Source organism: Ovis aries, chromosome 11 (genome assembly GCF_016772045.2).
Source record: "Ovis aries strain OAR_USU_Benz2616 breed Rambouillet chromosome 11, ARS-UI_Ramb_v3.0, whole genome shotgun sequence".
Lineage (NCBI taxonomy): Eukaryota > Metazoa > Chordata > Mammalia > Artiodactyla > Bovidae > Ovis > Ovis aries.
The window spans coordinates 26,080,172-26,097,449 of NC_056064.1; the positions used below are offsets into that span (position 1 = coordinate 26,080,172).

Sequence of the window (17,278 nt, forward strand, 5' to 3'; positions counted from 1 at the left end):
TATTCCATCTTCTAATTTAGTTGCTCTATTTTCAGGCATCTACAGTAAAAATGTTCAAGCATAATATGCAGTACATACATCACACTGGAACCACAGAATATTCAGAAAGAAGGAAAACTTAACACCTGTTCTTAAGCTTCAGTTGAGACCAAGCAACAACACTCATTCAAGCAATATTTACTAAGCACCTATGAGCGAGACACTATCCTAAGCATTTAGGATACACAATAAACAAAGACTCCTACCCTCATGAAGCTCACATCCTAGTGAGGAGGAAAAGGCAGCAGACAGTAAACATACCAAATAGGAGAACTCTGTGTACATTATAAGGAAATAAGTGCAATAGATGGAGAAGGCAATGGCAATCCACTCCAGTACTCTTGCCTGGAAAATCCCATGGACAAAGGAGCCTGGTAGGCTGCAGTCCATGGGGTCGCTAAGAGTCGGACACGACTGAGCGACTTCACTTTCAATTTCATGCACTGGAGAAGGAAATGGCAACCCACTCCAGTGCTCTTGCCTGGAGAATCCCAGGGATGGGAGAGCCTGGTGGGCTGCCGTCTATGGGTTCACACACGACTGAAGCAACTTAGCAGCAGGAGCAGTAGCAGCAGGTGCAATAGAAAAAGAAAAATCAGAATAAGATCCGAGCAAGTTGTGGTAGGTGGGGGAGGGAGATGGGCAGGCTGCAATGTCAAATGGGGTGGTCAGGACAGGCCGCATGAGATGGAAGCAAGGTGAGAGAGTTACCCATACATAAATGTGGGGGAAGGTCATCAATTACTTAGTACTCTAGGTCTGTGCTCAAACAATTTCCCTAACAGAGAACAAAACAGTAAAACTTCTATTACCGTAACAATGTTAGTTAAAGCATTACCACAAACATATTTGGATTCAAATATTTCTACAGATGAATACATTCCTCCATACCTTTTTCATTTCATTTTCTAAATTTTCCTCCTCTTGACCTTCAGACAGCCTTCTCCTTAAATCAGCTATTTCCCTCTCTGCAGATTCTCGATACTGTGCCCACTGTGTTCGCTCCTGCTCCAGCCTAAGGTGGAACTGGTGCTCATAGTCACGAACTGTTTCTACAAAACATCACCAAATATTTCATGTCTGAGCATTTTGGAAAAAACGAGCTGGCACACTAAAATTTTAAAAGTAGTTATATAAAGAACGTAAGCAAACCTAGTTTCTGGAAATCTTTTAATTCACTAAAAACACTAAACTAACATTTCCAGTTCTTACTACACATAGAAGTTTTCCTAAGGACTTTAAATCATCTCTAATTTCAGAATAAACCTGTGCAACATATTAATTTATAGATGAGAAAAAGCTTAGGAAAGGTTAAATACTCTGGCCAATGTCTCACAACTAGAAAGAAACAGAGCTAGAATTCAAACCTAAGACCAATTCTAAAATCTATGTTCTTAGATAAAACTCTGTGACTCCCAGGACAAACATAACATGTTGCCCCAATACAACTACATATATGAAAGTGTAAGAAAAGGGACATAATGTTTTACTATAACCCAAGATTCTAAAGTGAGACACAAATTCTATAGTCTTTATAAAATGACTATCTTCAATACAATCCTAAAACATGATAAACACTGCTGGTTGTCCATTAATTTCCACTCTTTTTTCTTTCTTACTAATAAAACCCCAAATTTGTTCCAGAAATCAATGGCCCAATTTAAAATCTAGAATTTCTAGATGTCTTGGTAGTTATGTGTAACCAGAAACCTCTATAAACTGGGGGTGGGGGGTGGTGGGGACAAGGGGGAAATATGCTGAAGATTTCCAGAAAATTTTTGCTTTACTGAGGTAGACTAGAGGAGCAGTTATTTTTTTCAGCCTCAAAGTAAAATGAAGTTGAAAACTACATGCTAAGGATGAAGAAAGAGAAGAACTGACATCAGGAACCATCGTACCGAGCCCTAGATTACCTACCTACGAACTTCTCCTGTGAGAAAATGAACTCTTATTTGGGCAAACTGCTATAGTGGGTTGTAACGTGAGGTTCAGAGCAATCCCTAGATGACAGCCAAACACTCAGAAACAGTGCTAGTCTTACTTGCCTTCTTATAGAGAGTACTAAGGCAACAATGACACATAACTGCAAAGACAGGGAAAAAAGTAACCACTATTTCACATTTATATTATTAACTAGTTCCAGGAACCCAAAGATTCAGGAGGCAGCTTATTTCATTATTTTTTCAGAAAAGCAAGAAGTAATTAAGTATGGGACTTCCCAGGTGGCACTAACAGCTGATAGAGATTAAACCACTACTCTTCCTTTAGATCTACAGTCACCAGCAAGAAGCTCATAAAGCCTATTCTAACTCATAGGCCACTCTACCTCACAGGCTGAGTGAAAATTTCACATAAAAATCCAAATTTTTCTTTAAAATGTAAAAATATGGCAACACTGGACGTGATGGAACTATAAATAGTAACTTTACTCTTTCCATGGGAGGTTTCCAGTTCAGCACGCTTCCTGTGCCCATACAGCTTCTTTCATTGACATTACTGGCCTGTCTCCATAGAGAATCTGTTTTGAAGCCCTGCTTTAAATCTTATAATGAACTATAGTTTTCATTTGTAACACTCTCATCATAATTCTCCATCATTAAATTTGTTAAAGATACAGATGATATATTCGTTTATGATTTCACTGGCTTCCCTTTTATTTTGCATACGACAGTACATCTTAGAGACAGTAATACATAAAGCCACAAATGAAATTCAGGATATATTTTAAGACCTTCTGCAAATGTTCTCAGTCATCAGAATCAGTTATCTTAGAAAATCATAAAATAAAATTGTCTTTGTCTTTACCTTTCATAACAGCCTGAAGTGAAGCAACTTCTTCTCTCCACTGTCTCTTCACTTCATCTATAGCTTCTTGCTTGGTATTCTCAGACACCGTGGCAATGGCCTTGATGTTTTCCATCTCTGCTTGGGCTTCCCACAACTGTGTCCGAAGATGTCCCAAATCATCTTGTGCAGCTTGTAAAACCGCATTTTGCCTCTTCAGATCCTCTGGGGCAAAAAAGTAAAAGACTTTCCATTAATGAAAAGTTCACTTTTATCAGGCTGACATGTCAACAAAGAAATAAAGCATTAAGTTTATAATGTTAACATTCCAATGAAGAAATTAAGCATTACATTTTTAAATGCTGACTTAGGAAATGAAATCATTTTAATACTTAAGGTAAGATATAAAGTATGCTGGGTTTCACAAATCAATTAATTATTAACTATGTAACCAAAGAGTGATTAAAGCCATACTTTTAGATCTAAACTGAGGCTCTTCCACATACTGGCTAAATAAACTTATTTAAACTCTGGCCTCAATTTCCACATCTACAAAACTGGAATAAAAATAACCACCTCAGAAAGTTGTTTTAATGGTAAAACAATTTATTGAAACACAATTCAAGAAATGGCTGAGGACTTCCTCAGGAAGGAAAATGAGGTGAAAAAGAGAAATGAAAGCCGGAGTACACGGCAGTTACTAGGTTAAAGCTTTTTTAAAGTTGGGATAAACTTTTCAGCACCCCTTTACTACAATTCCCTTGTGGCTCAGCTGGTAAAGAAACCAACTGCAATGAAGACCTGGGTTCAACACTTGGGCTGGGAAGATTCCCTGGCAAATGGAATGGCTACCTACTCCAGTATTCTGGCCTGGATAATTCCACGGACTGTATATAGTTCGTGGAGTCGTAAAGAGTCAGACACGACTGAGTGACTTTCACTTACTACATCTTAAATATAAAGTTGATCTGATGTGCCTACTACACGATTTAAGCCTAAATAGCACCATTGTTCGGAGATGATAACGGCAACCCACTCCAGTACTCTTGCCTGGAAAATCCCATGGGTGGAGGAGCCTGGTAGGCTGCAGTCCATGGAGTCACTAAGAGTCGGACACGACTGAGCAACTTCCCTTTCACTTTTCATTTTCATGCATTGGAGGGGGAAATGGCAACCCACTCCAGTGTTCTTGCCTGGAGAATCCCAGGGATGGGGTCGCACAGAGTCGGACACGACTGAAGTGACTTAGCAGCAGCAGCAGCACAACTGTTTGCCCAAATTGACTTCAAATAAAGATGAACAACAGTATACGTGGGTGTTCTGTTTTCTTACACCAAACCACTTTTTCATTTTTTTAAAGTCCTTGTCTGTATCATGGATAGAAAATGGTGCGTTTTCATCTATAGTTCCCTATTAACAGAGATATTGAACATCTTTTCATGTATTTATTAGTGACATATTTCCTCTTTGGTGATATATTTTACCTGTGATTTCTGATGAATTTTTCTTCTAATTTGGGATATTTTACATATACTGGATATTACTCCTATTTTATCTTACAAAACTTTTCCCAGTCTGCTGTTGTCTCAACTTTTTTTTAATGTATTTTGCCATCTAAATGTTATTAAAAAAAATATTTATGCAGAAGACCTTTTCATCTTTGCAAAATCATCAATTGCCTTTACAGAGCAGAATAACTACCTCAACCAGTGGAAAAATAATTTAAGATCTAAGACTACCACTAACCTGCTGTGTAACTTTAAGGGAATCACACGGCCCTCAAGCCAGAATAACGGAAACACTTGTCTGCATAAACGTCTAAGTACTTGAAAAAATCAAATAGATAAATCAATTATAGAACTTTTAAATGTTGTAAAGATATTCAACATTATCAAACAACCATAAGAATTGACTAACAATTTGGTAGTTCAAGTAACAGAAAAAAAAAAACTAGTCATACTAATTTTAAGTGAAGTCATTTAAGAAATCTGTACTCTCTCAACATCAGTTTCACATCACTTTGTCACCACTATTAAAATATTTTGAAACATTAGCCAAAGGCAGATATAAGAACATTAGCTGCAGAAAGTAACTATCTAAAGTATCTTGAAGGCAAGTTGGATATCTAAGAAACAGTGGGAGGTGTGTGACTGGGAATGACCCAGAAACTTGGGTAGACATAAACACGTGAAACCACTGAAGGTGTGTGTATGTGGGTGTGTGTATCAACACTCTCTACTAAGTGCTATTCCATAAAATGTGAAATAAAAAGCATTATTTCTGGAATAGCTTATTAATTTCTGAGAAATTAATACAATTCTGTCAAGGCTCCAGTTGATATACTTAACACCTCCTCATGCTGATTATCCCCGCTACTTCTGACTTACCGAAAATTACACAGGGCTATTCACTACCATGTTATCACTATGAACAGAAAAACTTCAAGTAAATATTAAACCTAAATACAAATTTTGGCCTGTTTCCTCATAGTTAAAAGCAGTGTAGAAATCCTGGAGGAAGAGCAGATCAAATGTCATCCCTGACCTACTTTGTAAATACTTAGATAAGACATAGGTTATTTATTATATATAATATATACAGTAAATAGATATGTATGTGTACATTTAAACCAGGAAACAAACAGAACTTTAAAAATTTTTTGTAACAAAGCATTTCAAATATGGTAGCCAACAGCACAAGTTATTAATAAAGAACAATTTCTTTTGCATATATAATTATGAAGATTTTCAAACAAACTCAAAAGAGTATTGTATTACACCAATCTTCCACATACCTATCACCAATTACCAAGATTTTGCCATTTATTTCAACTATCTTTTTTTAAAAGTAAGTCTCAGAAACTGTATTACATCATCTAACACACTACACATGCATCTCTGAAAACATGGGTACTTTCTTATATAAACAGTGTCACTGTCACACCTAACAACTACTTGATATAATCTTATACTCAATCTTAGTGAAATTTCTCCAACTGCCACAAAAATGTCTTTTCGAAAACTTATTTGGATTAGGACCTGAACAAGACACTTCATTTGATGATACTAATACTTTATAAAAATATTTCATGGAAACAAGTATAAATAATTCTATAATAGATACCTATTACTTAGCTTAATAATTTTTTATATTATTGCTCCATCTGCTTCAATTTCTTTTTAACCTTAAGAAATGAAACCTTACAAATACACTATTCAGAGGTAACAATGATCAGGAATTCGGAGCTATTATTACCATGCGTATTCTACACCTTTATGTTGCAGGTTTTTAAACCTTAATGCTCTTGTAACACAGTATTCTACTACAATTACCTCACATCTCTCAGTTTTTGACGTTGCTAATACATGCAACTACCTCATTCATTAACTGCAATATCACAGTATGAATAGACCAGCTATTACAGTTCGTGGGCATTCAGGTGTGAGCCAGGAATCTACTTTTTCTATACAGATCTTCCCTTTGTTCTAAACCCTTGCCCCAGTCTCCCCAATTTTATAATGCTATGTCATATATCAAATTTCCACATATATGAGGGTCTGACTATGAAGCCTCTGTTCTATAAATATGGCCTATTTATCTATTCTCATACCAATAATGAACTGTTTAATACAGCATTATTCATAACATTTAGCCTACTCTTACATATGCCTAACATTTCCCACAGTAAATAATTTTAAAAGCCCATCACAGTTTTGAATAAAGTGGAGGGACGGACCTGCCTTCCCAGATATTAAAATGATCATTAAAGCCTCATGTACCAATCATTCAGACCCAGTCACATACAGCCACCATACAGGTGGTTGGGCAATCTTGTCCCAACCACCAGTTTGCATTCTACAACTTACTATTTTGAGGTAAGTACCAGATATTTTTTTTTAATAAACTTTACTTTTAAGAGCAATGTTGGGCTCATAGCAAAACTGAGCAGAAAAGTACTGAGTTCCCATAAATGTCTTGCCCCCTCAGGTACAACTTCCTGTACTGTTAATATCCCCCACCACAGCAGTACATTTATCACAATCTCTGAAGTTATAATGGCACATCCTTCCCAGCTGAAGTCCACAGTTTACATTAGGATACTGTATGATGGTATGTAACCACCACTCTTTATCATACAGAAAGCTTTCGCTGCCCTAAAAATCCTCTCTGTATTGCTTAGTCATTTCTCCTATCCTCCTAACCTCTGGCAACCACTTAGCTTTATTTTTTTTTACTGTCTCCATAGTTTTGCCTTTTCCAGAAACTCACACTCATTGTCATTTCAGGTTGGCTTCTTCCACTTGCTAATAAACATTCAATTCCTCTATGAATTTTCATAACTTGATTGCTCGTTTCCTTTTCACACTGAATAATATTCCACTGTATCACAGTGTATCAGCTCATCTACTGAAGGACATCTTGGTAGCTTCCACGTTTGGGCAATTATGAATAAAGTTGCTATAAACATCTCTGTGCAGGTTTTCCATGGACGTACATTTTCAATTCATTCAGGTAAATACCAAGGAGCAAAACAGCTGAATCATATGCTAGTATGTTTAGCTTTATAAGAAACTGCCAAACTGCCTTCTGAAGTGGCTGTACCACTCTGCATTCCCATCAGCAATGAATGAAAGTTCCTGTGGCTCTACCTCAGTAGCTTTGGGTGTTGTCAGTGTTTTATATTTGAGACATTTTAACAGGTGTGCAGTGATCGCTCATTGCTTTAATATATGCACAGACTTCTGCGACCATAACCACAATCAACTTTGGGACATTTTAATCACCCCATAAAGAAATCCAGTACTCTTTATCACTTCTCCCCTCTAACTCTGCAGTTCTAGGCAACCACTAATCTACTTTCTATCCCTCAGTTCAATTGCTCAGTCATGTCCAACTCTTTGCAGCCCCATGGACTGCAGCACACCAGGCTTCCCTGCCTATCACCAACTCCCGGAGCTTGCTCAAACTCATGTCCATCAAGTCAGTGATGCCATCTAACCATCTCATCCTCTGTTGTCCCCTTCTCCTCCTGCCTTCAATAATGCCCCGCATGAGGGTCTTTTCCAATGAGTCAACTCTTCCCATCAGGTGGCCAAAGTATTGGAGCTTCAGCTTCAGTCCTTCCAAAAATATTCAGGATTGATCTCCTTTAGGATGGATTGGCTGGATCTCCTTGCAGTCCAAGGGACTCTCAAGAGTCTTCTCTGACATCACAGTTCAAAAGCATCAATTCTTCAGCACTCAGCTTTCTTTATAGTCCAACTCTCACATCCATACATGACTACTGGAAAAACCAGAGCTTTGACTAGATGGACCTTTGCTGGTAACATCATGTCTCTGCTTTTTAATATGCTGTCTAGGTTGGTCATAGCTTTCCTTCCAAGGAGCAAGCGTCTTTTAATTTCATGGCTGTAGTCACCATGTGATTTTGGAGTGATTTTGGAGCCCAAGAAAATAAAGTTTGTCACTGTTTCCATTGTTTCCCCACCTATTTGCCATGAATTGATGGGACTGGATGCCATGATCTTCGTTTTTTGAATTTTGAGTTTTAAGCCAGCTTTTTCACTCTCCTCTTTCACTTTCATCCAGAGGCTCTTTAGTTTCTTTTCACTTTCTTTCTATCCCTATCACCTATTCTGAACATTTCATATAAATGGAACCATACATACTTGTGATTAGCTTCTGTCACTTAGCATAATTTTTTTTAAAGTTCATCTATGTTGTAATATAAGTACTTCATTTTTTTATGGAGGAAAACAAAAACTATTTGTTAATTCACATATTAGTTGGTGGATATCTAGGTTGCTTCTGACTTTGTGACTACTATGAATAATGCTGCTACAGAAATTCACATAGAAGTTTATGTATGGACATGTTTTCCCTTCTCTTGTACAAACCTAGGAGTGGAATTGTTGGGTCAAATGGTAACTATTCTGTTTAACCATTTGAGAAACAAAGACTATTTTACAGTTACTAGACCATTTAACATTCCTGTGGCTCAGATGGTAAAGAATCCACCTGCAATGCAGGAGACCTGGGTTCAATCCCTGGGTTGGGAAGATCCCCTGTAGAAGGAAATGGCAACCCACTCCAGCATTCTTGCCGGGAGAATCCCAGGGACGGCGGAGCTTGGTGGGCTGCCGTCTATGGGGTCGTACAGAGTCGGACACAACTGAAGTGACTTAGCAGCAGCAGCAAAGTCACTGCATATGGTGGCTACAGCCACGAAATTAAAAGATGCTTGCTTCTTGAAAGGAAAGCTATGACAGACCTAGACAGCATATTAAAAAGCAAAAACATTACTTTGCTGACAAAGGTTTGTCTAGTCAAAGCTATGGTTTTTCCAGTAGTCATGTATGGATCTGAGAGTTGGACTATAAAGAAAGTTGAATGCTGAAGAATTGATGCTTTTGAACTGTGGTGTTGGGGAAAATTCTTGAGAGTCCACTGGACTGCAAGGAGATCAAACCCATCAATCCTAGAGGAAATCAACCCTGAATGCTCAACGGAATGAATGAAGCTGAAGCTCCAATACTTTGGCCACCTGATGCGAAGAACTGACTCATTGGGAAAGACCCTGATGTTGGGAAAGATTGAAGGCAGGAGGAGAAAGGGATAGCAGAGGATGAGATAGTTGGATGGCATCACTGACTTGATGGACATGAGTTTGAGCAAGCTCCGGGAGTTGGTGATAGACAGGGAAGCCTGGCGTGCTGCAGACCATGGGGTCGCAGAGGTGGGGGGGGGATGTGTGTAGAGGCTGCACTAGGTCTTAGCTGCAGCAAGCAGTATCTTTTGGTTGCGGTGTGCAGGATCTAGTTCCCTCATCAGGGATCAAGCCCAGGCCTCCTGAATTGGAAGCAATGGATCAGGAGGGGAAGTTCCCTTTCTGTCTACTTTTAGGACAGTTAGAGAAGAATTAGTGTTAATTCTTTGAACATATGGTAAACTTCACTACTTAAGCCATCTGAGCCTTGGCTTTTCATTTTGGCGGGGCCAGGGGCAGTTTTTTTAATTACAAATTCACCCTCTTTATTTGCTATGTGTCCAATTTCGATTTTCCACTTCTTCAGTTTTGGTGCTTGTATCTTTCTAGGAATTTGCCTCCTTCCTCATTCACAGTATTGCCTTATACTTTTTTAAATTTCTGTAAGGTCAGTAGTAATGGACCTGGTATTCATTTACTGGTCAATCTAGCTAAAGATTTATCAAGTTGTTGGTCTTTCCAAAGAAAGCAGTAAAAGTTTCACCGATTTTCTATTCTGTATTTCACTGATTTTCACTCTAATCCTTATTAATTCCTTCTTTCTACTTGCCTTAGGCTTCATTAACAGTTCTTCCAGTGTTATAAAGTGAAAGAGTAAATTACAGATTTGAAATATTTAATCTTTAATACAAGCATTTATAGTTACATATGTCTAAGGACTGATACAGCTGCATTTCATAAGGATTGGCATGGCATGTCTACAATTCCACTTATCTCGAAGTATATTCTAATTTTCTTCATGATTTCTTCTTTCAGTTATTGATAACTCAGGAATATATCACCAAATTTCCACATATTTGAGTTTCTCAAATTTCATTCCATTGTGATCAGAGAGCAAACACTGTATCAATCATTTTATACTCAATCCTCTATTTCGTTGATCTCCTTATCCTACTCATTGATGAAAGTGGAGTACTAAAAAATTATAATCTTACTGTAAAACTGTATTTTTCTCCTTTCATTTCTGTCAGCTTGTTTCCTGTATTGTGGGATTCTGTAGGTAGATGTGTATGTAACTATTTTGTCTTCCTGATGGATTGGCCCTTATATGTGGACTCTAATATATGAAACAAACTTATTTACACAACAGACTCAGACATACAAAACAAATGTATAGTTACTAAAAGGGACAGGTGGTGGGGAAGGGATAAATTAGGAGTTTCGGATTAGCAGATACAAAACACTATACATAAAATAAACAACAAGGTCTTACTGTATAACACTGGGAATTATATTCAATATCCTGTAATGAACCAAAATGGGAAAGATCATGAAAAAGAATATACATGTATAACTGAATCACTTTGTTGTATACCAAAAACACAACCCTGTAAATCAATTATACTTGAGTTAATTTTTTTTAATTTTTAAAAATATAGTGCTACTATGAACACTCTTTGGAGAAGGCAATGGCACCCCACTCCAGTACTCTTGCTTGGAAAATCCCATGGACGGAAGAGCCTGGTAGGCTGCAGTCCATGGGGTCACTAAGAGTCGGACACGACTGAGCAACTTCCCTTTCACTTTTCACTTTCATGCACTGGAGAAGGAAATGGCAACCCACTCCAGTGTTCTTGCCTGGAGAATCCCAGGGACGGGGGAGCCTGGTGGGCTGCGTCTATGGGGTCGCACAGAGTCGGACACGACTGAAGCGACTTAGCAGCAGCAGCAGCATGAACACTCTTTTCTTTTCAAAGTACATCCAGGAGAATGGCATTGAAACATGTATAATATCATATAAGAAATGAATTGCCAGTCTAGGTTTGATGCAGGATACAGGATGCTTGGGGCTGGTGCACTGGGATGACCCAGAGGGATGGTATGGAGAGGGTGGTGGGAGGGGGATTCAGGATTGGGAACATACGTACACCCATGGTGGATTCATGTTGATGTACGGCAAAATCAGTACAATATTGTAAAGTAATTAGCCTCCAATTAAAATAAATAAATTTAAATTTCAAAAAAAGTACATCCAAAACATGTGCTTTTGATTTTATTGAGCTTAACTCAACTTCACTTTCCATTTCTATTGTTTTATTTCTTGTATTTTGAGTTCACTCTTTTTCTAGCTTTTGAAGTTGAACATTTAGATCACTTAGTTTCACTTTCTTACATCTTCACATCTTTTAATAAACTAATTTTAATAAATGTTTTTAAAGTTATAAGCTTACTTGCAAAGTACTGTTTTAGCTGCATCCCACAAGTATCTTCATTGTATTCTAAGTAGTTTACAGTCTTCATTACGATTTCCTCTTTAACTCATGAACAATAGGAATGCATTCTTAGTTTCCAAACTTTTTTTAAAAATTTACATTGTTTAAAATCTTTCTAACTGCATTAGATAAGAAAACATGGTAAGTAGCTTAACATTTAAAATATGTAAAGTATTCCTTTGAGATATACATAATATGTTAAGTGCTCCTTATGATCCACACTTACGGCAGAAAGCAAAGAACTAAAGAGCCTCTTGATAAAAGTGAACGAGGAGAGTGAAAAAGTTGGCTTAAAGCTCAACATTCAGAAAACTAAGATCATGACATCTGGTTCCATCACCTCATGTCAAATTAATGGGGAACAGTGGAAACAGGGACAGACTTTATTTTGGGGGGCTCCAAAATCACTGCAGATGGTGACTGCAGCCATGAAATTAAAAGAGCTTGCTCCTTGGGAGAAAAGTTACGACCAATCTAGACAGCATATTAAAAAGCAGAGACATGACATTACCAACAAAGGTCCTTCTAGCCAAAGCTCTGGTTTTTCCAGTAGTCATGTATGGATGTGAGAGTTGGACTATAAAGAAAGCTGAGCACCAAAGAATTGATGCTTTTGAACTGTGGTGTTGGAGAAGACTCTTAAGAGCCCCTCGGATTGCAAGGAGACCCAACTAGTCCATCCTAAAGGAAATCAGTCCTGAATATTCACTGGAAGGACTGATGCTGAAGCTGAAGCTCCAATACTTTGGCCACCTGATGCAAAGAACTGACTCATTGGAAAAGACCCTGATGCTGGCAAAGATCGAAGGTGGGAGGAGAAGGGGACGACAGAGGATGAGATGGTTGGAGGGCATCACCGACTCGATGGACATGAGTTTGAGTAAACTCTGGGAACTAGTGATGGACAGGGAGGCCTGGCATGCTGCAGTCCATGGGGTCGCAAAGAGTCGGACACGACTGAGCAACTGAACCGATGAATATAAAAGACTGTATTTTTTCATTTCCTGGGTACATCATTGCTAGCTTTTTAAAATTTCATTGCTCAAAATCATTATATCTTCAAAGTATAAATTTACTATTATTTACCCTACTTGGTACTCCATACTTAATGCTAAAGACACACTTCTGTTTCTTAATGCTTGAAAAATTCCAGTCATTATCTCCTCAAATATTCTTTACTATTCCCTCCATTCTCTTCTCCTGGAATTCTTTTTCTGTATCTTCCTAAACCAAGTTTTTAAGTATTGCTCTGGTTAGTTGGCATCAGAGCTTTATATAAGTAATGACCATGTACAAAATCATTTTGAACACCACTAGAAAACTCCACTGTCTTCTGGTGATTAACATGAGCTCCATTTCTACTATTCTCCTTCAAACTGAGAACTCTTTGGCCTTTTGTTTGATTCCTTGTGTAACAGGCTCTTACTCATTGCTCAAAACTGAGGATTTCCAACACACAAACACTGTTGCAGTGCCAAGCTTTGTACTGAAACTGGTTAAAGGAAAAATCTAAATCAGAAACTGTTTTTAGAAAGTTAAACCCCTTTTTCAATCTCAGCAGAAAAGTAACAGAATTTTAAGTATTTGTAACATTCGCAGTTGATGTCAGCTGGGAAAAGAATGGGTGTTAAGGAAGGAAAAGGCAGTAAGGGGAGCCAAGAAGTAATACCCCCTGTTAGTACTTCTCATTATTATTTGCACTTCTAGTTCAGCTACTCTCTAAATAAATGAAAGCACAGCTATTACAACACCAAAGCAAAAGCTATTCTAATTGAGAAAAATACCAATATTTGGACTTCTGGGGTTATTGTGACCTGATCTGCTGAAAGATAAAACATACAAAGACTACTGAATACAACAAAACCATGACTTATACTGTTACCCCCCGGTGAAAATCATAAAGACTAGATTTATACTTCATGCAACAAGATGAGCTGCTGCTTTAGAGGACATCTTTGAATTTGTTTAGGCAAACAGCCAAGCCATCCATAAACTAAATCAACCTTTACCTTTTACACACTGTGTAATTTCTTTAGAAATCACACTAAAAACTGTCAAAAAGGATCATAAAAACTCTCAAAAAGAAATTCATAAAAAGTTAACTCACTTATTCTCTATGGCTAGTTTAAGTTCACTGAGAACTTCAGATAGTAAAGATACAAAAGTACATATACAGATTATTTACTGGGTCTAGATGTATTCAAAGCAATTTTAACATACCAGGTATGTTTTTGAACAAACCCACATTCAGAGCTGCTTCTACATAAAACTGCAATTGATCATGTATTTCAGAAACGAGTTTCTTAGTCATTTTCATTTCTTCAGAATTTTATAGAAAAGACAATTTCATAATTTCAGAAAAGATAAGGAAAACTATACTTTATTGAAGATAAAAACCATATCTCATTCATCCCAACCTCCACAATGTCTTGCAGACTACCACCATGCCTAGACAGGAACACTAGCTTTCCCATCTCCTTGTCAGCCTATGAAGAAAAAAAATTAACAGAACAGCCAGTCCTCCTGCAACCCATGAGAAAACCATCCAATCCCACACTGTAGTGAGTAAACCTTTCCAAGGGCTGAATTCTGTGAGCCCTAGCAACCTTCCATCCTATAGAACAGTAACTTTCAAACTGTTTTTACCATGATTCATAGCAAAAACTGTATTTTCTCACACAACTCTATACATACATGTGTATATGTAACTAAAACAGAAAATTTTGTTCAATTATACTTACTTAACCTTACCAGGTAAATAATGTGTGTTCTTTTCCATTGTATTTCTTTTCAAAAAACTGCTGGTAAAAACCCATTCAATTCTGCTATCCATCAAATAGCTACAACCTAGTCTGAATAACACCACTCCAAGACAGTGGTTTTCAAAGTGAGTTACACATGCCTGAACAGGTACCCAAAGATCTTCCAAGGGATTCACAGCCACATGGTGTTTTAACGGAATCAAATTCTAGATCCTCAACTTCCACAAAAATCTTTCCTAAAATAGAGACATGTTTATGTGTAGATTCTCCTTGCACCTCCCTTTTCTTAATACCCTTCTCCCTACATAACAAATGAAAGGCTTTCACCTATCCTGAGTTTTACTATGGTTCACTGCCTTATAGTGTAAAAACTCCACCGTGATATAAAACCAGAGGGCTAATTCAAAAATATCAACGTCAGTAACAAAGTGAACGACTAGTAACTGGGTAACAAATCTTTTGGCAGGTCACACAGATGGCTCTAGTGGTAAAAGACCCCACTTGCCAATGCAGGAGACATGAGACATGGGTTCAGTCCTTGGGATAAGGAGATCCTCGAGAGGAGGGCATGGCAATCCTCTCCAGTATTCATGCCTGGAGAATCCCATGGACAGAGGAGCCTGGTGGGCTACAGTCCGTGGAGTCACAGAGTTAGACATGACTGAAGCAACTCAGCACGCATGCATGCATGGACTGCAAAGTCTACTTCAACAAAACTGAAAGACGACCTATTTGAGTTGTCAATCTATAAAATTGAAGCTAGAGCACTGGGTGATTGAACACATAATTCAGAAAGAGTTAAGAGAATAAAATAGCAATCACTATTTAAAAAAAGAAAAACTTCTATTTCCATCTACTTATTTATGAGACCAGGGGCTTAACTTATATCTATTTTTGTTTTGGTTTAAGGCCATGCTGCTCAGCTTGTGGGATCTCAGTTCCCTGTCCAGGGATTGGACACGGGCCACAGCAGTTAAACCCCAGAATCCTAACCACTAAGCCACCAGAGAATTCCCAACTTATATTTAGTTAAAAAAAGAAAGAAAAGAAAAAAACTGAAACATATCTTTTTCTAGACATTAATAATATTCACTAGAGCTTAATGACTTAATTGGGCAGGAGAATGAATCTCTCTCTTAAGACCTCCATTTCTAGTAATTCTTACACATTATAATACTATTTTTTAAGTGTATACAATATTTATGATGTAATCACTTATATACTTTAAATTACGGCAATACTGCAACACAAAAGAAATTTATGTGCATATTTTGCAGAACAATCAGACCAATTTTTCTAATCGCTTTCAAGCACAAAATATTACTGTAGGCTAGTGGTTCTCAAAGTGTTGTCCCTGAACCAATAATATCAGCATTACCTTGTTAACATTCTAGAAACCCAAAGTCTAGGATCCCACAGATCTAGTGAATCAGAAACTCTAGGGGTGGGGCCCAGCAATCTTCCTTTTAATAAACCCTAGAGGTAAAATCCTGATGCACACTCGAATTTGTGTTCTAAAAAATCACTTTTTAGAATAAAATTCTGAGGAAGATGTTAAAACTAACACAAGGAGGGGGAAAATGTAAAATTCCTGCTGAAGAATTTATTGACATTTATTTTATTCAATGGATCGGTAATGGATAGTATCATAAATCACTATGATTGACTATAATGGATATGTCTAAAGCATGAATTTATTTAAATTGTCAGCATTAACAGTACAATAGAATTGACATACTTCCAATCTTTTTAAATTTAAAATTAAAATTTTTTTAAGGAACGAGGGGTGTATGTAAACATTTTACAGAGTAGATAAATGTTGAAGGATATCACCAGTCTAGAGTAATGGTTCTCAAACTGTGACCCTTGGACTGGCAGTAATGCAATCACCTACAAGTTTATTAGAAACACAAATTCTCAGGCTCCAGCCCAACATACTGTGTTCCAACAAGTTTTCCAGGTGATTTTTATCCACTTTAGAGTCTAAAAGTTGCTCGTCTATACTAGAGCATCTATTGCCAAAATTTGACGTGCATCTGAATTACCTGGAGAGAACCTTAAAACATCAATTGGTATAGACTCTAATTCCAGAGTGTCAGATTCAGAAGTCTGGGGTAGCTTCCAAAATTTTTCATTTCTGACAAGTTCCCCAGGAGATTATTAATGCAATGCTGCTATTTCACAATCACATTCTGAGAATCACTCACTGGTCTAGAGGGCTCTAGAAACCATATCTATACTTCTTATGTCAATATCCAAAATGTAAACCATTCCCGTCATCCTTCAGAGTAAGGTTCCCTCATGATATGCTCTCACACGTTTGCCTTATACACTTTGTTCATTTGCCTTATACACTTTGCTTTTTTGGGGGACTCAGCAGAGTCTGGCAGGGACATGGAATCAAAGCCATTGCAAGGTGTCATCTCTTAGAGCGTTGTAGGTCAGGAAGATCCTCTGGAGAAGGGAGAAGCTACCTACTCCAGTATTCTTGGGCTTCTCTGGTGGCTCAGATGGGAAGGAATCCGCCTGCAATGCAAGAGACCCGGGTTCAGTCCCTGGGTCAGGAAGATCCACTGGAAGAGGGCATGGCAACCCACTCCAATATTCTTGCCTGGAGAATCCCACGAACAGAGGAGCCTGGCGGGCTACAGTCCATGGGGTAGCAAAGAGTCAGACATGACTGAGCAACTAAGTGCACTATTAATCTTTTTTCT

The 17,278-nt window shown here is 37.8% G+C and overlaps 1 protein-coding gene across 11 annotated transcripts in view; it reads right to left on the reverse strand.

Annotated features, from left to right (window-relative positions):
• Nucleotides 1-17,278, reverse strand: part of RABEP1 (rabaptin, RAB GTPase binding effector protein 1) — a 92,097-nt gene that overhangs the window by 46,144 nt on the left and 28,675 nt on the right. For 9 of the 11 annotated variants that reach the window (XM_042255572.1, XM_060395358.1, XM_060395355.1 and 6 more), the window contains 2 exons: nt 2,845-3,048; nt 931-1,091 (listed from right to left, as the gene is read on the reverse strand). In XM_042255572.1, coding sequence (XP_042111506.1) covers nt 931-1,091; nt 2,845-3,048 — 365 coding nt within the window. Of the gene's footprint in view, nt 1-930; nt 1,092-2,844; nt 3,049-4,569; nt 17,091-17,278 lie in introns of all 11 variants that reach the window. The other 2 variants (XM_060395354.1, XM_060395353.1) reach the window with 2 other exon arrangements.